This window comes from Camelus dromedarius, chromosome 22, assembly GCF_036321535.1.
Source record: "Camelus dromedarius isolate mCamDro1 chromosome 22, mCamDro1.pat, whole genome shotgun sequence".
Classification (NCBI taxonomy): domain Eukaryota; kingdom Metazoa; phylum Chordata; class Mammalia; order Artiodactyla; family Camelidae; genus Camelus; species Camelus dromedarius.
In genome coordinates this window covers 16439883-16461515 of record NC_087457.1, presented here as the reverse complement: position 1 = coordinate 16461515, position 21633 = coordinate 16439883, and the positions used below count along the sequence as shown (strand labels likewise).

Here is a 21633-nt window from a genome sequence, read left to right as displayed (position 1 = left end):
TGATACGGAGTATTTGACTCACAGACTGACTTTATTTCTTTATTTGTTCTCCTGTTCAGCAAATATTATTGGTCACTGTGCTAGTTATTAGGATAAAAGATGAATTAAAAGAAAAAAGCCCCAGACTTATAGGAGCCTTCTGTCTCCTGGGTGAAGCAAATCCCTTTGAAGATAAAATGCATTGTATTAAAGGGAATAATAATGGATTTATGGTAACTCGGAAGAGGGCCACTTAACTTACTATTCAGAAAAGTACATAAATTGGGCCAGTTATCTTGCATATACTTTGGGGGTGTGGGGGAGAAATAATATAGATTCACAGGGGAGTTGCAAAGACAGGGCAGGGTTCCCATAGACCTTTCGTCCAGCTCCCCGTTCCCTTGGTATATTGATCACGACTGAAAATTAACATTGGTACAAAACTATTCACTAAACTGTACACCTTATTCACATTTTGCCATCTTGAGTCCAACTTTCTGTGCCGAAGTGAGATCATGTGTGAATGTGCTTCCTTTTTCATTCTAAAACATCTTATTACTTCATGATTCGAGGGTTTCCCATGCACTGTAGTATTCCTCTATGAATCTAAAATTTTTATGATTTTAAAGACCCCTCGCTTTCCTTTCTTGGCCTTCCTTGTATCAGTCTTTGGGATTCTAGAATGTTTAGTCTACTTCTTTACGTTGGCAGCCCTTCCCTTTGAGCTTTTTAGTGACCCTTCTTGATCGTTTCCAGCTGCTTTGTTTTTTTTTTTGGTTTGGGTTTTTTTTTTTTTTTTTTTTTTTTTTTTGTATCTTGAAGAATGACCACAGCTATGTGCAGTTTTTCAGGTGTTAATTATGTGAATTTGTGTCATTTGGATTTATAGGAGCTAATTTTTTTTAAGATGATTTACAGATACTGGCAGTCAAATCAGCACTAATCATGAAAACTATTTTTTTTACCACCATTTTTAATTAGAGCTTTCCAACTGTATGAAATAGGTAAGGCAGATCTCTCCCTCCCACTCCATTTTATGTACAAGCATATTGAGGTTCAGCTGTAATTATGTGTCTCTCTGGTCCCACAGACCAAACAACACTCAACTCCGGGTTTGCTGAGCCCTGATTCTTAACTGTCCGTATATACTGTCAGAAGCGAGAGGCAGAAGCACAGGATGTTATGTATAGAGTTTAGTCATTTAAATTCATGGGCTAGAAACTATTAGCAAAGAATCCAATTAAACTTCCTTCTAAATAAAAACAAACAAACCAAGAGACATTTCTAGTGGCGTGCCAGTGTCCCTGTGGAGGAAATGAAAGCCACGTGTTGACACGCTAAGGAAGCTTCCCTGAGGTTTCTTTTGAGTGATGTGTGTGAATCTTTGCGCTGAGAAAATTTTATTGCAATTTAGGAACCAATGGATCGTCTCAGAATGTGTGGGAAGCAGGTGACCCGTACTTTCAAGAGGTGCTTTAATGAATTAATTTCTTGCGTCAAATGAGGGAAACTGAATTCTAAGTCTTCCTTATTGCGATTGAGTGTGTGTGTGTGTGTGTGTGTGTGTGTGTGTGTGTGTTGTCTGAAACCAGACTCCTTTGGCTCTGACCTTATAGCTTGACTCCCAAGGATGTGCAGGAGAGCGTCGCAGCCTTGTCACTCTGTTAGACAGGTCACAAAATGAGATTGCTGTAGGTGATCAGTGATGTAGCACAGATTTCCCAACTTACAAATAAACAATCTGTTTATCTGACCCAGGTCATTTCCCCTCATCTTCAACAAATTCGTGACGCTGGGAATCCTAAGATAAGAAACTTGCTTTCCTTGGTCTTTCCTGTGAGGTAGCAGGAAAATGATAAGGATTCAGTTGGTAGGTTGTCTGTGGACCTGCTTAAAAGTGCAAAGAACTACCCAAGCTTTTTAAAGACCCTCCAGAAGTCAAACCTGGGCCCTACTTAAGAAAGGATGCAATTACTTACTACTATTTCACTGTAGTAAGCAGAGCAGGGGAAAATTTAACTTTGATCTGGCTGGCCTCCCCTCCATCCTGGCATGTGCTTGTCAGTGTCATTCAGTTTCATAAGTTATCTGTGGATAAAAAAAAGATAAATCAGAAACCTCTGGTTACCAGGAAAATTGACCTGCCTAAATAACAAAGAAATAGACTTTAGAGGTCCTGACAGGACACATTTACCTCATGGTTAGCTCTGCTGAAACGTTTTCTTCTTCACAGGAGGGATAAGTTTTAAATGGCTATATGCAAAGTAGATCGTGGGGTTCTGTGTATTGGTACAAATTAGGATTTTGTTCAAAAGCAGCGCTTTATGCTGTTTGCATGTGTTTTATGCAATGTTTAGAAGTTTCATGTAGCTGTCATAGTTTAAAACTAATTATAATCAAGTGTTAACTAACTCATCTTCCCTGGGAATTTTATCCAGTTTAGAACATCTAAATAAAGTTCTTCTCTCAAAGGGAAAAAGAGAGAGAATTTTAGTGACATGAGTTAATTGAATGATTGTAATTCAGTTTCAACAAAGAAATCATGGCTATGAAGACAAATATTATTAACACATCAAGGGCACGCTCATGTACTAAATGTACTCAAGCAATAAATACATCAGAAGAGAAAAACTCTTTTTCTTTTCTTTTTTCTTTTATTTTTATTACAATAAGAAAAGAAATAAATATAGTATCAAATTTTCAGTAACTGGATATTTCTTCATTTCTCTGTTTAAGTGACAGGTTGGGGGAATATGGCAGGTATGGATAACGAATGAAGGAGGGAAAAAAAACCTGCCTTTTGACAACAGAAAAGATCCGATTTATAAACTTATGCCAAATGAAATTTGCTACACATCAATTAGGTCAAAAAAAAAAAGGGTCCATTTTAACCCCATATGTTGATGGCCTTAAGTGATGCTTGTAGGACAGCTTCTCTGTGTCTCTGAGTGAGATGTTCTTGTAACTGGGGGCAGCTCTGGTGACGCATTAATTAGGCAGCTTGTTGAATACCTACCTTAAAGCTGCCAGCAAGGGTGCCGTGATTTACATCAGCATCCATGGTCACAGCGTGCTGCCTTTGGACCTTGAAAGAACAACAGGGATCTGTTAAGACCCTCTGGTTGCTGTGTTCCCTCGTGGGGGGTATCGAGTGTCAGTGAACCCTGGAGTCAGATACAGTGCAGTCCACCCCTGTGGCATTTGGTGGATGACAATCACACAGTTCAAAAACATTTCTTTGTATCATGCCATTTTCAAGTATTCTGTCTTGTTTCATTTCCCCATAAATCATCAGAGCAACTGAGGAGAGTCAGCAATTTTCATACCTACTTTCTCTCCCAGACTCTCTTTGGCACTTGGACAATGCAGAAATGATCTGTCATGTGCTGTATGCCAGGTTCTATCAGGAAAATAGAGGCACTATTCATATATCAATAAATTAAATCTTACATTTGACTTTAAACATATCCAACATAGCAAATTATTCAGCTGATTGCGTAGGAGTTAAAAGCAGGAGGGGCCCTAGCGTCAGCCTTCCAGGGTCCAGATACCGGTGCCCATAGGCTGGCTGTGTGACTGTGGGAGGGTGCTGTACCTCTCTGTTTCTGTTTCATCATCTGTACGTTGGGAATAATGGTAGTCACGCATATCTCCTGGAATTGTTACAACAGTTAAAGGAGTTAATAAACATAGCCTTCTTAGAATGGTACCTGGTACATAGTAGGGACTCAGCCAGCATTAGCTATTATTATTCGGAAGGAGTTTATTGTCGAAAGTACTAAGATGATCTCCCTTTTAACTTCATCTCATAGGCCTTGGGAACACGATTATAGTAGTTTCATAATTTTGTCTTTGGCCGTCAACCTATGAAACACTGGACAAAGCACTACAGAATAAAAGAGGAAGATTGCTAATTTCAACAAACGTAATTATCAATTTTTAGGCTGAAAAAATTCTGTTACCTAGTAAACCTGTGCTTACGTCCCTTGTAGAATTTCACAAGGTTGTTAATCTCTTGCAGACGTGTGGAGAGGGGGTCTGGTTGATCTGGCTTCTTGTAAGGAACGTAAAATTACCATAGCGGCAATGAAGTGGAATCATCTTTCCTGATTTTTAGTCTCCCATCCTGTTCCCTTTTCCCCACCTCCATCTCAAACTGCGCAGTCTCTCCTGCTGGAGAGAAAGGTCCTGAGTTTAAATCCTGGTCTGCAGCTCGACGGCCTTGTGACATTGATCAAGCGCAGGTATAACCACCCCACGTCCTCACCTGTGAAGTGGGAAGAATAATTATTCGCCGCGCGTGAAACACAACGAGGAAAAGGGAAGAGGAAGAGGGCATTTAACACAAATGGTGAATCTGAGGCTACATGTGGATCATAAATAACTTAATAGTGAAGGGAACAAATTTTGACCTCGTAGACTGGGGTCAGGCAATGAAGACAATCCATCAACTTTGACTTGAAGGCAGAAGAGATGATATTCAAGTGTGTGTGCTCCTTCTCGCTGCTGTGGGGGCACAGCCTGGGCCTCGTGGGGAGAAGCTGAGCTGGGGCGCACAAAAGGGGCGGGGAAGGAGCATGCATGTGATGACCCACGTCTTAGCTGAGGCAGGGATCAAGCAGAGATCACTCTAACGGCGATGACCAGGTAAGAGAAATATAGGAGAACATGAACATTGCAAAGTAAAGACGGTACCGCTGACTGGGTAGTTTCCCAGGTAGACTTATGTTGCCTTTCCGTTAGCATCATACGGCAGGGGTTGTGCGAATCCTAATCTAATGGAAGACATACGAGCAAAGAATAGTGTCACTGGGACCGTTTGATCTCAAATTTTAAAAACTCTTCCGAGAAAGTAGGTGTCGACTTTGGAATAATTTCTGGACCTGGGTCTATACCAGTATCTTCTCGATCCTTCCTTCTACTTTTTTTTTTTTTTTCAGGAAACAGTTGAGGTCCTACTTTGTGCTAAGCCTCTGAGATCCTGTATCTCTTCTATCTCATACGTTTAGACATTTGGATGTTTGAATATAGTGCCAATCAAAATGGACCCACCATCACCAATAGCCTAAGCCTCCAAATAGGGACTGTGACCACCTACGAGTGACCGCTCTTGCCCCTCCTTGATTGGGTGGGGATCAGTTCCTTAAATGGCCCTCTTTTTTTAACCTGTGCTGCTTCAGTCCAGTCTGGTGGGTGTGGTATTGATCCATAGAGTGTGAGAGGTCATTTTCAACGGTCTTAGAATAAGCGTCACTGTTGCCTGGGGTGATTGTGACCCATAACCCTCGAAAAGAGTTCTGTTGTTTCAGTCAACTTGTGGCAGTGAACTGTGGGAAGTGAGACTCGGAGCACGTCCGTGTGTAAAACTCTCCACCAACAGAAACTGATATGTTTAGGGAATCAAAGTTAACATTAGTAAGGAGCCAACTTAGGCTGTCGGGGCACGACCGTTGTGAAGAATAGAAGTAAAATGCTAAAATATCATCCCCAATTTTATTGTTTTATGTTGTGTAATGACACATTCCATGCATATGTCATGGGGATTGTTCAAAATGCTCGTAAAGGTATCATCCAATAAGACACATATCTCCTTGACTCTGTAAGGAGTTGGACATGGAACTGCTATAATGGTATTTCTGGGTCCAAATCCACCTTGAAGACTATTCTCAATGGGTTTACTGGTTTAGTTTGCTGCCAGTGATACGGAGTCAGCTTGAGAATATTTTATAATGCCTGAACTTCATAGTGATTTTCTCTCAAGTGAAGGCACTCACATGTTTTATCTCGTTCTCCAAACATCCTTGCTGAATACACAGATTCATGTAGTAGCTCTCATTTAAGCTTTTGGGGAACTCTAGTTAACTGGAGTTAGGGACAGTCTATCTGAAGGATGATTTGGCTGGATGTGGGGTAGCCTGAGTAGTAAGTCACCACGTGTGGCAAGGAGTAGTGACCTTGCGGGAGAGTTTTTAACTTAACTATCACTCCTTGTGGAAGTGGCGGTGGTTTTAATCCTAGGTGTCTTGCAAAATACCATTGTCACTAGGGCTTGCTGCCTTTTACAAGGCTTTATTTACAAAACTTCAAACCTGATAAGATAAATTTTCCCTTTTAAAGTCAAATTTGTGAGTGCAGCTCAGAAGAGAAGACCAGATGACAAAGCATAGACTTTTTCAACTCTGCGCTTCGACTGTAATCGTCTCATAAGATGGTGAAGGAAGGAAGAAATGTGATCGATAAAGGAGTTGTAGTCACTTATTTACCTTTAACATGACTATAAAAGGAAAAAAAAAGGACCTCCTTCTGCGTAGAGGACTGAGTAATGATATTTGTGTGGCTTTTATCAATTAACATAATCGTCAGTCACTAATTTTCACCATGAGATCTACAGGTGCATGATATCAAGCTTTTATATGGTTTTATGCAGGGAAGGCTTCAGTGGAATTGTAGCTGAAAGCTCACTGTTATTTGATAATATCTTGCAGGTTTCCTGTTTAATTTGTTCAGTGTGTTGAGACTCTTCAGAGTGACTGCGCAGCCAAACATGGAGAATTATGATAGGAGTTAACTTTGCATCGTCAGACCGTCAGAGAACAGAAACACCTTGTCTGGTGTCACATGCTATCAGCATATCTTGGCAGCATACACATGCTAAAATTTGTTTCCTGTTCTCAACAATACAGTACAGTGCTTGATACAGCAGCACTGAGTATGCTTAAAAAAAGAAAAAAGTGCCCCCCCTAGACAATTAAAACAAGAGGATTGCTTAGATGAATGGTTCTTTTTATAAATGTATTTCATCTTTATCACAAATATTCATTCATGCATTAAATTTTTGGAGTAAACTAGCCTAGTGCCTTAGATTTTTGTGTGGTCAGCATGTCAAATAAATATTTTTGGATTACTGCCACAGTATTTTTCCTGCATTATGCAACATGTCAATTAAGAAATGTAATGTGCAAAAATAGACTTTTTAAAGTATACAATTATACCTACTTGCATTGAGTTAGAGTCAGAAGAATACACTTGTGATTTTTTTAAAGCCCTTTAAAACACTGAAATCCTGTGAAAAGGAGCCTGTAAAATGTGTGGCATTGCTCTGAGGGTATTTGAGTTTCTGTTTTTATAGGCTGCTTTTTTTTTGCACTTTACTGTCTGTCTCTGGCGATACATTTCTTAGGGTGTGGATGTGTTCATATTAATGTCAAGCAAGTTTGAAATAGATTTCAGCAAAGACTGCTTAAAACTTACTCTATCATTAAATTGTTTCAGGGTGTGGAAATGCTGCCTCTCCAGAATCCCGCTGAAAGCAAAATTATAAACCCTGGTAGACCAAATACAATTAAATCCTGCTAAGGATGCTCAGACCACTTACTGCTTTAGAAGCATTAACTTAGCATTGCGTTTGCCTTCAACCAGTTTTTAGTTATCAGACCATTTTACTCTTAGACCAGAATTGAAAGGCAAGTAAAAAAAAATTTGCAATTTTTAAATCAAAGTGCTCACTTAAAAAAAATTGCCCCAAGGTTTTGGAACTACTCCTGGTCTGATAAAATTATACCTGAGTGTTAGAAAGTACTTGGTGGAGTAGATTTTTTTTTTTCCAGTGAAATAAGAGAGATTATTTCATGTGAGCAAACTGTCTATGGAAGAAATATACGTACTTAAAATGTATTCTGGTAACATAGAGTTACTATTTTATAATCTAATGGAAGAAAACTTACTGTACTGAAAATTATCTCATTATAAATAGATGAGAGAAACCACACAGATCAGATGTGCTCAATATTAGTTTGTATTTTTATCAGGAAATCTGTGAAATATTCAGGGCTCTTCCATTAGTGTGGTTATTGTGAAGACAAAGAAGAATTTATGTTATTGTCTAGTCTGCTGGAGACCTGAATTCGGGCTCCACCTGGAGTGAGTGAGGAATTTTGTATGGTACTTCTCTAGAAAAGGCTACTGACAGCAGAACGTGGGCCAGCCGTGCAGTCATGTGGCTGGGTTGGTGGTCCACAGATTTGCTTCTCCGTTTACACTATGGAGGATTTTGAGTTAACTCCTTAAAGATGCTCTTCTCTGAAAAGCTGGATATCTTCATGTCACAGATGGTTTCCCCAGAAGACACAGGAGAGACATTATTACAAGTGGACTTCTAGGGCCTCCAGATAAATTAAAAGGGGATATGTGATTGTAAGGACACTGCTAAGAATTCACAACATTCAAACTGTTTTGGCTGTAATTTATTGGAAACTTCATATCCTCATTCTTTTTTTTTTTTTTTTTTTTTTTTCTGGATTTGCTTGGTAAGGGCAGTGTTGTAGGAAAACGAACCCAGAGTAGGAAAGGGACTCCATTTCCTGTTCGTGTCTAGCATGGCTCTGGCTGCTGCCTTGGAGTCTTCACTGCTGTGCACAGTGAATAGCTGCTCACTGCATCCCAGAGGTGCAGTCTCCTTTGGTGTGTTTGAGGAATTAACTTCCTGTTAAGTCCTCAATGGGGGCAGAAGTAGATTTTGTAGTTGACTTTTCTAAGAATCGTTGGAAACAGAGGTATTGAGATCTCCGATTCTGCAATGTTGATTATTAAGGGAAATTTTGTGTGCAGAGGGAAATCCATTCATTATGCTTTTTAAAAACTGTTTTATTATGAAAAAATTGGACATGCTATACAGAACTGTGTAACAAACCCCCGTTTCTACCTATTGTCTAACTTCTACAGGGATCTACTTCTGGGGAAATTTGTTTCATTTTTACGCCTACTCGTTCCCCCACCACCATTTCATTTTGAAGTAAATCTCAGCTCTTATAACATTTGATCCATAAATACTTCAGTAGAGAATAGATACTCCTTTAAGCAGTCTTGCTTAAAATAAGAATGTTATCTAAGTGTTTAATGTAAAATATCCTACAAATTAATGCACAGTTTAGTACTCCCAGTCTCTGTTTGAGAAGATGTAAAAAGGCTAAATCCAATCAAACTGATAATTTGATGGGAGTGTGGGGGTCATCTGGAAAGATCATGCATTGTCTGTGAAACAGTAACTGTAGGTCCAATAAAGGAGTGATGTTGCCGAAGAATTTCTTGAAGAAATGAACATGGTTCAGATTTATGAATCCTCTTTGTTCTTTGGGCTACTTCTGATGCGAGGGTAGTATGACTGCGACTCTCCAGAATGTTGTAACCATGGACAAGAGACACTTACCTGTCTCTGAAGTTAAACGTCCCATTAAAAAGTAGGTATGGTACCTGCTGTACCTATTCGCAGAACTGTGATGAAGATTCATTGTGATCGGGGATGTGAGCATGCTTTAGAAATAATGGCCCAGATACGTATTCTTTAGCATAAGATTTTAGTTCTTTGAAATGACCAGTGTTCAGGATTTTTGAAGGTATCAGAGAATGTAAAGGTTGAGGAAATTACTATCACACCTATGTGTATATATACACACACACATATATATATGTACATCTTAGAATACTTTTTAAAGAATATTTTTTAAGTTGAAGTATAGCTGATGTACAATATTATGTAAGTTACAGGTGTGCAATATAGTGATTCACAATTTTTCAAGGTTATATTCCATTTATAGTTATTATAAAATATTGGTGATATTCCCTGTGTTGTAAAATATATCACTGTAGCTTATTTCATACATAATCGTTTGTACCTCTTAATGCTCTACCCTTATCTTGCCCCACCCCCTTTTCTTCTCCCCACTGGAAACCACTAGTTTGTTCTTGATATCAACGAGTCTTTTTTAAGAATAATTTTATAATCTAAGTTCTCTTTTTCCCCCATGAATATTTTTTGCTTGAGCATTTTATTTTTCTCTAAGTTGAAATACATTTTGGCTGCCCACCCCCACCTGCACCGACCCCCACCACTGTTTTGGTTTTTTTGGTTTTTTTGGTTTTTTTGGTTTTTGTCTCTCTCTCAGGTAGTTAAAGCCTTTGAGAATGGTCTCTTGATCAGGCTCACCAAAATTAATATGTTTCTCTCTGAAAGATCACCATGTGATCAGAACATTTTTCCATTCTCTTTTCTGTTTCAGCCTTGCCTCCCCGATTGAAAGAGATGAAAAGTCAGGAGTCGGCTGCAGGCTCCAAACTGGTGCTTCGGTGCGAGACCAGTTCTGAATACTCCTCTCTCAAATTCAAATGGTTCAAGAATGGAAATGAATTAAACCGAAAGAACAAACCACAAAACATCAAGATACAGAAAAGGCCGGGGTAAGTATCCTGTATGTCACGGCGGAGGAAGTGCCTAGCAGCAGAATGATAAAATCTGTATATATACATATAGGTTACTTGCAGCCTAATAAGTAAAGATACCATCAACAAACCATGATATACAATAAATGAAGAGATTTTTTTCATCATAGGGTGGCCAGAACTTGTGTCGTTATATAAGAAAGAATTTCAAGTTTCTGATTCTTGCAGTTTCTGGATGAGGAAAGGGAAGGATGGATGTGGAAAGAACTGTAGAGTGTGGGTGGAAATAGAAGGGCTGAGGGGAGACAGTATTAACAGCAGCTGTTTTAATAGCAATAAGTGAGATTCTAAAATTCTGCTTAGAGCGCCAGGGCCTCACACAGTCAAAATCCCGGCTTCGCTGTAAAGATCAATAATTACCTAGATTTATGGATAGACTTAGAATGTCATCCGTTGAATCTGAACTATTTTCAAGTGAGAGTTGAATACATAAAATTACACTTCCTAAGAATTTTTACCCAACAGTTATCTTAAAACTGCATCACCATTATAGCAGATTAAAACATCGGGTAATCCTGGGTAGCAAGAATCTTAAATGCCCCTGCCCTCCCTTGAGGAGGTCTGTATTTGAGAAGGTTTCACGTGACTCCTTGTAACATCTTGGTAGGTATGTTCTATACCGCCTGTAAAATGATGCTCTTTGATATTCCTATAGTCTTCATTTATATTTATTTCCTTAGTTAAGACATTGTTCTTCTAATATCCAGCTACATTTTGAAATTACAGGGAGAGATACACGTCTTGGATTTTTGCTTGTAAACAGTCCTTTGATCATGTGACGTGTATTCATTCTAATAGTGATTCCAAGCTCAAAGATTGCATTTTCTCTATTTACACTTCAGAGCAGTCGAGTGAAATCCCAGGTATGAAGCAGCAATGAAAGAATCCCCCCCCCGGACTTGGGTTTCTTAAGACAACTACTAAAAAGTTGTCACACCCACGCGAGCAAGAGTAAACGAAGTGATTGTAACGGAACTTAATTTAATCTTACCAAAGTGCTTAATTAGTCTAAAAGCCGTCATTAAGGAGGGTTTCCTGCTTTCCATGGTTCTATTAACTACACTGCTTATTCTAGTTATTGATTGTGTCAGCAAGATCTCTTGATTTCAAAGTATAATGCAGCGTAAAGGAAAGCCTCAGTGTCACCTTCTGTAGCAAGTGGTGCTTCAAAGATACAGAAAACAAAGACACAAAAAATAACACTGGAAAGTGACAGGGTGTTTTCATACATAATCTTGTGTGTTTGTTTTTTACAACATTCCCCTAGGTAGTAAGGGGAGTCAAACTGCACACGGTAACGCTCTACTTTTGCAGACTAAGAAATCAAGGGTCCAAAAAGCATTGCCTTGCCTCATGTCACCCAACTAGCTGTGACTAAGCTGGAACACAAATCTATTTCTTGATGCCTCATCCTTCTTTAAAAAGGGAAAGCTGACATGTTTACTACCATGTGTGCATGTGGGGAGGGGAGGAGACAGAGTGAGTGAAATGAAAAAAATGAGTCTTACAGACAGGTTGAACAACAACAAAAAATCCTTCTTGATAGATTTTGGTGTTTGTTTTGTTTTCATCAGTTAGCCAAGTTAGTAAGAAACTAAGTTGTCTGCACATGCAGCGTGATGTCTCGCTCATTTCTATGTGGCTGTCAAACAATAACAAAAATATTTACGTGCCCACAGAAGGCTTTTATGCTAGGAATACGGAGGAATGGAATAATCATCGGGTGTTTGTTATCTTTACGCCCAGGGAGTCATAAGATTGCAGAGTGATGATCTCATTCAGCCTTATATCAAAAAGGAGTTCCAGCAATCATGTGCTAAAACCCTATTAGAGCCGGGGAGCTTCAGGATTTTTAAGCAGCCCATCTGTGTACACATAGTGGTCTAAAAAAAAAAAAGCATTACTTATATATTGAGGTCAGTTCTGCTTTATCATAAGTCAAGATTTAATCAGGGATATGAAATGTCTAGCACTTCATATCAGACAATAAAACTCAGTGCTAAATTGTTCGTTACCGACACAAAGTGCCATGAGAGTGGTGGGGGGACCCCAAGAGCTTCAGGAGTCCCTGTGAGGAGGTGGGTCTGGGGAAGAGGGAACGTGCCTCTGGCTGGGTAGGTGAAGAGCAGAAACCGCAGTCAGTAGCAGGCCCTGTTTATAGGGCAGTGAAGAGGCCATTTGGGTTGGGTCAGCGGGGGAGTCGATGGGAAGTTTTGCCCTCTCCCAGACAAGATGCCGTGCGTGTGCCCTGAGCTAGCTGCTGGGTCCGCGGAGATGAACAAGAAGTGCTCCCTGCTGTCCAGAGGCTAGGTCTCAAGATGGGAGGAGAATGTAAGCAGTTATGTAATCCTCAGTTTTAAAGTGGACGGGATGCTGTAGGAAGACGTGCACATGGACGGTGGGGAGGGCCCCCAGCCAGGGACAGTGGAGGCTTCGCTAGGAAGATGGAGAGGAGGGAGGGAGGGAGCTGGGAGAGGGCCACCTGGGCTGAAGGAACAGGACCAAGCAAGCTGCAGACTGCAGGTGTTCCATGTGAGGATGCCTGGAGAGGAAAAGCTAATGAAGTTGGATAGATACGTTGATAAAAACGGAACAACAGAAAAAGTGAGCTGCCCAGAATGAATATGGCTTTGAAAGAGCACATGTAAATGTGAAGAGCTAATTTGTTACATGGCTTGGATGACATATAAAAGTGTCATTAGTATTCACAAAAGCATTTTCGTCTTGGCTTCATGGGCCCAGACACCTAACAGCACTGTCTTACATATTAATAAAATCCCATTATACCGGAAAGGCTGACATTCGGAAATTACTTCTTTTAAACAATAGCTTTGCTGGAAAGAATTAAATGAGAAGGGAAAAGACTTTTATTCAAGTAATGTGACTGTAAATTACTCTTGGCAAAACAGTGAACATTTTTGATCCTTTAAAAAAGAAGACACTTTGTGTAAAGTGGGCAACTGCTCGATAAGTGATCACCTTGTTGGGTTTCAGCATTGGGTATTCAGTCATTTCTGAAGTTGTATCTAAAAAAACAAAAATTGGTGTCATCGCCTTTTTTTTGAAGGACCAAACTGAATCTGAATTTAATTAACATTTGCAAAGTACTTTTTCATTTCATCTTATAAATATAAGAAAAAGAATACTGCTGTTTTTATACCCATTAAAAAATTAATATCCTGAAAATGATGGAAGCTGGGTTTCTGCCTATAGATCTCATGTTAGTGAGGGAACACTTGGACCTGAAATTGAGCTGACTCTACGTCTCATGTCTTCTCACCACTCCTTGTGGTTTTGCTATGGTGTCCAGTAAAGTCACAGCATAGGGGAAGGGGCCTGTTTAGGCGTAGGGTAAAGTCTTCAATAAAAAACATTCCTATTCTTCAGCTTCGTCTACATACTCACAATTTTTCATTACAAGGATATTCAGAATGTTAATGGTGTGCAGTGGTTACTTGCTTACTTGACTTAAACTTTATCTTACTGTATTCGCTTTTACTCAACAGGCCAAGAAGGGATACACTTTACCTGAGACTGTGCTCACCAAGCAGAGGTGAATTTTAGTGTGAGGTTTTGGATTTCCCTGGGATCCTCTTTATTTAATGTAAAACATTGACTCTCTTCCAAACCTTCATCTAAGTTTGTTTTTCACATTTTAGAATATAGATTCTTTGCAGCAGCTAGTATTTACCTTTAGTTCCTTAGTGTTATGAAAAGATTTCACACCAATAGGCAATGTCTGTTATTTTGTAAAGTCTTACCCTCTTTGGCCCTGCTCCTACTAATAAATGACATTCTTATATGTTCCTCCTAAGATTTTGCATTCACGCTTGAGCCTCTGTTTGTTTTCTTTGGCTAAACGATGTGTGGGACCAATTAAAAGAAATGGAAACTGCCCTAATCTTAATTGTCTGCTTATCCCTTTGTTCTTGTTTCCTTTGCCTGGTGGACGATTGTGATCAAGAAAACTGGTTAAAGAGCTTGGTGTGTGACAGATCATTGTGGGACCATCCAGTTGGCCTCATGTACATACCTGTTCTCTGTTAGCCTTGTTAAAGACTGACTTCCAGTTGTTTGTAAACGGTACATGCTTTTGGATGCCCTTAATTTTGTATCAGCTCTGTGTTTCTGCTCTTACATATTTTAATTTTGTTTAAAATTAACTCTAATTGGTTTGGTCAAAAATTTTTGAATTGTTTTTTAAAGAATTGTTTCTCTCGTTACCAATTGTTGGCGTTGTTGTGGCTGTTGTTGTTTTGACTCTAATAGAAAACTTTTATATGTGTTCCCTTCTCTTGTTAGCTGAGCCACTCTGGCACGTCACTGTAACTTCGTACGTAGGAAAATCTTAAACCCCTTCGGCATAAAATGGGAATTCCCAGTGCCTATTTCCTAGAGTTTGTGCAAGGTGTTTTGTGCAGTACCTGGTTCCACAGAGTCTAATAGTTGCCTTGAAGTCTCTCATTCTCTTCTTTACCTTTCTCATCATTGTCTGTTGGACAGTATCTGAAGCTGTGTTGAACACACACACACGCATGAGTTCATATGTTTCCTTAGAGATCAGAGGAATGGAATTATATAAACTAAGATCTTTGATATATGCATCTAAGTTGCTTTAGCCTATAAATAATTGTGGGAAGAATCAACCTAAATAAGAAAAATGAGATAGTGCTATTGGAACCTTGAATCCCTCTTGTCAGTGAGCACTAATTGAAAGAACAAAGTTTGCATTTTGATATAAAAAAAGAAAAAGAAGTAAATATTTACAGCTTTCATTTATAAATCGGTTTGTATAGTTTATTGTTGATTAGTTTTTCTTATTCCCAAAGCCACGCATGTTTATTATAAAAATCTAAATATTGCAGGAATGTAGCGTGTAATTGTAATAATAGCCAAAACTTACTGGGAGCTTGCTGTATTTCAAGCATTGTTTTAAACATTTTTCATGTATTCACTCTTTTAAAAGTTTTAGAAAGTGAAAGTCCACCAAAGCATCAGGCCCTCCCAGCTTCCCAGATAACTCACCAATTAAAGACCAGAAAGTTAATTTTGTGGTGGGAAGGGAATTCAATAATTCTTTCAAGTTAACTTTCTTCTTATAGACAGTATATGGTAACCTGTTGAAGAAAGTAAAATGAGATTATTAATACCCATACTTAAACCCCCGAATTGTTGCAGTGTATCATTTTCAAGAAAGATTTGTCTTTTTCTATTCTTTCACTACTTCCCATTCCTACTCTTGGACCCAACGATGGAAGAATCTCATAGTTAGTAAATAAACTATGGTACACAGACAATGGAGTATTGTTTAATGCTAAAAAAAAAATGAGCTATTAAACCCTGGAAAGAAATGGAGGAAACTTAAATGCATATGACTACATGAAATCAGTTAATCTGAAAAGACTATCTAATGTATGACTCCAACTAGTTGACATTCTAGAAAAGGCAAAACTATGGTGACAGTAAAAATAGCAGTGGTTGCCAGGGATTTAAGGAAGGGAAGACAGGAGTAAATCAGCTGAGCACAGAGGAATTTTGAGACGGTGAAACTTTTCTGTGGGATACTGTCATGGTGGATACGCATCAGGATACATTTGTCCAAAGCCATAGTACGTACACCACCAAGAGCAAACTCTGATGTGCACTGCAAACTGGGTGATGACGTGTCCGTGTAGGCTCATCAGCTGTCACAAATGCACATCTCTGGTGAGGAATGTTATTACTGGGGGAGGCTACAGAGGTACAGAGACAAGGGGTCTGTGGAAGATCTCTGTACCTTCTCCTCAATGTTGTAGTGAACTGAACACTGCTCAAAATAAACTCAATTAAAAGAAATCTGTATAGTGAGTTAAATGTATCATTGGAGTTCAAAGGGGCCCCTTGTGTCCCTTGAGAATGTTGAGTTTCTACTGAATTTCCAAAAGGGTTGCCTGCCTTTTTGACATAAACACTTTCTCTCTTTAGATTTTTAAATATGAGGCTCTGATTGAAGCTTTCATTTTGAAGCAGGATTTTTTTTTCACAAATAATTGAAACCACTGATCTATTTTAATCTTTCTCTGCATAGAGATATTCTTGTTAGGAGTTGCTTGACAGGTGGCTATCCAGACTTGAATCTTTCCAAGAGAGAACCTCACCCTTTCACGTCACACCCTCTCCACTTTTGAACACGCGAAAGTTTCTTCCTCATATATTTTCCAAAATGTGCCTTCTTTTTCTTGTAAGACATAATTCTACCTTCAAGAGCTTCTCCCAATAATTTCCTTTTTCAGATAACAGCAATGAAATACATTTAAATAGCTATCCGTATCTTGTTCACAGCTGCCTGCCTGTGGGACCTCTGTTTCTTTAATAGAATCTTCTCTAGTAATAAGATTTCTAGGTCCTATTCAATTCTGACCATCCTCTTCTAAAGTCCTCTAGCTATGGAGAGATATTTTTTCAAATGCCACTTTGAAACATAATTCAATACCCTAGATGTGATCCATCCTGTGAGCAGTATATTGAGACATTTTTCCAATTTGATTTATGCTCTTTTAATATTAATTTGGCCAAACAGTGCATACCTTTCTTTTTCTTCTTTTTTTGGGGGGGGAATAGTTGTGGAAGATGGAGTAATGTTAAATGTGTGGTTAATTGAAATCCTTTTTTCTGTATTTAGTGTTGTCCAGGCTCCTCTCTCCCAGCCCGTATTTCTGCTACTGATTTTTGAACCCGAATGTATTTGTCATGCTTCTCTTGATTAAATTGATTCTTGGTCTCAGCCCACTGAAGTTCAGTCCTGGAATTCCCAGGGGTTTCTCTACAGAAAGGATTCTTTAGTCGCTTGTCATGCCTGTTTTAGAAATTCACTGTAACTATTTGCATAAAAATGGCTAAGAGGTACTGCTGTAAAGATACCTGTTTAAGTCGGTTTAATGCAACATTTATTGGAGCATAGAAAATGCCTTTTTTTTTTTTCTTGTTCTCTTTCTTTTTTGCTCTTTAAGCATAATGCTTATTTACATTACTTGGAAGAGTATTCCAGGAAACACTGCCCAAGTCTTTTAGAAGGATTTTGATTTTAAGATTTCTCCCTTTCAGGTTAACAGTAAGTCAGTGTTAACGGTAAATTTGATGACCATGTTTCTTATAGTTTGATTTGTTTCCATAGTTAAAATATGAATGGCACAGGGTAAAGAAAGAACTCCTTGCATATCATCACGGACTGTTCCTAGGTTTATATAAATAGGAGAGCACGGCTGTTCTTGGAATTACAGTAATCTTGGGGTGTTGTACATTCTCGGGATGTTGTTGTAATCATCTTATCTCAGAATTTGGGGGCTTAACGAGAAAAGTTACTATTTTCTTACATTAGAAATTCACTTTTTCTTCTGTGTTGAAAAACGAGGATGTTATTCCCATCCTGATATTCTTCCTGATTTATTTATCAGTGATTGTTAGTGTTTCCATGGTCGCACATGAAAATTCTTTCAGCTAATTAAGTTCTTGGGAGCTGGACGAGCTTATTGTATTTATTCCATCAATAATCCATTTTAAAAACACTAGATTTGAATACTCCAAAACCAGGTTTAAAAGTTAACAGAACTTGACAGGAGATTATATCCTAATATTGTTTTATATTGATAATTCTAAAGTTTTTATATTTTATTATTAAATCTTAATATCTGCTTACCAAGATACTTGCCATCAAGATGGTCTATTTTGGTTTATGGGGATATACTTCAGGGAAGCTTTTCTGTGAGTGACCCTCTCTGATTAACACGTGAATGTCCCTGTATAAATTGTCCTTGGAGGTCCCCCCATTACACAGATAGACAAGGCTGTTGTTAGAGTAGGTCCACTTTTCATCAACTAGTTGTGTAGATCATTCTTTTCAAAAAATATTAACACATATGCCATGTGAGTAACAAGAATTCTGTGGTCAAATAGGTTTAAGAGAAGCTAAATAACGTATTCCCTTCTTGGAGGATCAAAGGACATTGGCATATTAATCCTGCTGGATTTTTTTAAAGCCTGTTTTTGTTTAACCTAATGTCTTCCCAACTTATTTAAGCATAGCTTACTTTGTTCTGTTTTGTTTTCTCAAGTTTATCTGTTGACGTTGTTCTGAGGCACAACTAGTGAAGTTAACTTTTCAGTCCACATGTTGGTTTGACTTTGGTGGCCTTGGTCTAGACTACCTCCGGCTGGCTCTGCCTTCTTAGTACTGCATCCTCCCTGCCTGCTGCCAGCCGTAGGAGCATGAGGCCCTGCAGAGAGCTGGCGTGGGAACACGCAAGTATTTTATTCATTTGTCCACACGTTCACCCAACAACGTTTGAGGATGCACTGAGGACAAAGCGGTGCTGTATTCTGGGAGGATACTAGCTTGAGAGAGAAGACGTACTGAAAGACCCAGTAGACTCATGAGAGAGGCACTCAAGGCTGTCAGAATTTAGACAAAGGGGAGAGCGTGGCTCCCGCTAAGTGATTATGAAAGGTTTCATGAAGGAACTGGTGCTTGAGGTGGTCCTTGAAGGTCAGCTAATATCTTGATAGAAATATGGGGCCCCCATTCTAGGAAGAAGAAATGACCCAAGCAACAGCATTAAGGTGGAGGACCAAAAGGCTTACCCAAGTGGCTGGGTAGATGGCTCACTTGAGTTGACTGGGGGAGAAGAGTGGGAATTAAATTTGGAACAACTGATCCAACTTCATTAATAATATTATTAGACAAGAAGACCAGGAAGTTCACTTAAAAAGTAGGAAGGTGTAATTTATGGGAGGTATGCATGTAAGTCAGAGTTGCTTCCTTTGCTTCCTACCTTCTTTTCTCCCTGTTGCCCTCCTCTCAAGAACCCAGACCGTCAGTACCAGGCTTCTGTCTACAAGGACACTTTTCAAAGGCTTTAGTAAATGCTGAGCCAATCCTCAGCAGTTCCAAGTTTTTAAATCATAGAGATTGCTTAAATTATAGGCTATGTGTAACAGTTAAGCATAGATAGATGCAAATCACAATGCTGCTCATGCTCAAAAAGAGTGCCAAATATCGATTTAAGATGCAGACTTTTATGAAAGTGTGTGCTATTGTTGCATGAATATTTATTTCAGTATTAAGAGCCATTTGTGTGGTACTCTGCTCCCAGCAACGAGAATCTTCTTTAAGAAAAAAAAAGACAAATTCCCTGTCTTTGAGAAGTGATAAATCCTCTTCATTCAAAATCAAGGTAATTCCTGATGTTACTCTCCTGAGAAAAGAAGGACCGAGCGTTTTCATCTATTCTAGTCTTCATTAAGTATCTGCCCTTACCAGATTTATAAGAAATGATTTTACACTTTTTTATCATCCTTAACCCTATTGGCTGGTAACCTTGAGATATACAGAGGAAAGAAAATTTACTATTTAGATAGGAAAAATTCTGAGGCTAATAATGTGGTTAGTGGTGGTGCTAGAGGAATAAAAAGAAGAATTAGAGAAGGGAATTCCTTTAAATTGCCACTCTGGGTGATTAAATTAGGACTATGTCCAGGGTATAACTTAAATGAGGTGCATCTCACTTTCACTCTTGGTAAAATCATACCTCGATGAACAGTTGTATTTTAACACGTGTGTAGAGTGGGAAGGGGCAGTTTGAAACTACACGGAAATACATTTTGATGATCATTGTATTTCTGTGAAAAATACTTAACACCCCTTTGGTCCTTATCTTACAGGAAGTCAGAACTTCGCATTAGCAAAGCATCGCTGGCTGATTCTGGAGAATATACGTGCAAAGTGACCAGCAAATTAGGAAATGACAGCGCCTCTGCCAACATCACCATCGTGGATTCAAATGGTAAGAGATACCTACTGCATTCTGCTTCTCGGTGTGTAAGGCGTGTGCTCAAGATACGTGGTGAGACTTGTAGTACACTGGTGTGTTGAATCGCATTGTGAACCGATGAACACCACGGAAGGAAAATCATATTATTTCGAATATCTTTTGTGTCCTCCATGAAGCTCTTCACCCCAGGAAGTGAAATAAACCTGAAATATACATAGGTTTTCTTTTAAAGGGTTTGAATAATGTCATGAATGGCAGAGACAGGATGGGTTGCTAGAAGAAAGAGGTTGTACCTCCACTTTAAGTTACCTGGAGACAGCAGTCAAGACTTCCATTCAGTCAACAACAGAATATGTGTATATAAATAATTTATATACAGAATACATAGGTATATACAGAATATGTGTATATTGTATATATTTACATACATACATATATTATGTATGAAAGTGTGTACGTTGTGTGTGTGTACATGTGTGTAAACAGAATATAATCTTGACTTAGTCCTGGGAAATTTTATGTTCTTATATATAAGTTTTTAATACATCTGACTCTAGTAGAAGGTTAAGTCTGTCAATTTTTTAGGTCTTAATTGAAATTAAGAGCATCTTAGAGGCAAAGCATGTCCTACTATGCAGAAGCTTCAGCTTCTGCTTTCCTGAGAGCAGTGCCAAGGGGACGGTCATTAAAGAAATGAATGACGTGGAGGTAGAAGGTGGCACCGACCCTCCGGCAGCGTCTCTGAGTTATCCGAGGAAAGGCAGAGCATCACGGCCGGTGGCTCTCCATTTGTGATACCCAGTACCCCACAACGTGATGGAGCCATCTGCAGAGGAATGAGGAGCTAGCAGTGAGCATCGGGATCTCTACAAACAATAAAATACTGCTTCAAAGCTTTTTGTGAATGATGTCACTTAACTCCTGCCTTCAGAAACCCTGTCATCTGTTAGAAAACCAAGCCTACTTGCACTGCTTCCAGACAGGCGATGGCAAAGAATGTTCAGTGCCAAGATCCGAGCTCTTAAAGTGATGACAGAAGTGTGAGGCCAGCAAGGGAAGAGTGAGGGGAACTTCAGGGTTCACTCCACAGGACACTGGTGTTTTTATCAGTCGACTTTATAGGGTGGGAGAAGGGAGTGAGACGTGAATGTGAGGAAGGGTTGGGAGAAGCCACGTTCATTGCTAGGCTTCGGTGGACTTCCCAGCGAACTGCTCTAGCACAGTGGCAGCGAAGTTCATTACTTCCGTTTTAAATGCCTCCCTCCACAGAGAGTAAAGGACAACAGTGAAAAGTGGTTTCCATGATCATTGTTAGGGGCTGTGTTGATCGTTTAAAATTTAAGAGCCATTTAAAATGTGTATGAGTAACGATGACATCACCTTACTTTTGAATCAGCACAGGTTAAGCCATAGGGTTTTGCTTGTGTTATTTTACCCCACTTGGAATTTTATAGGTTGCAGCTTGAAGCACAAATTTAAAACGAATTTCAGTGGCTTATTCTTTTCTCCCTATTACACCATGCTTAATAGCCTGTTCTCAGTTTGTCACTGGCTTGCTGCCACATGTCTCTTC

The 21633-nt window shown here is 39.1% G+C and overlaps 1 protein-coding gene across 7 annotated transcripts in view; it reads left to right on the top strand.

The window, feature by feature from the left end:
- Positions 1–21633, top strand: part of NRG1 (neuregulin 1) — a 194587-nt gene that overhangs the window by 28698 nt on the left and 144256 nt on the right. For all 7 annotated transcript variants that reach the window (XM_064477477.1, XM_064477476.1, XM_064477474.1 and 4 more), the window contains exons 2-3: positions 10035–10212; positions 19951–20072. In XM_064477477.1, the coding sequence (XP_064333547.1) occupies positions 10035–10212; positions 19951–20072 (300 nt within the window). The remainder of the gene's footprint in view (positions 1–10034; positions 10213–19950; positions 20073–21633) is intronic.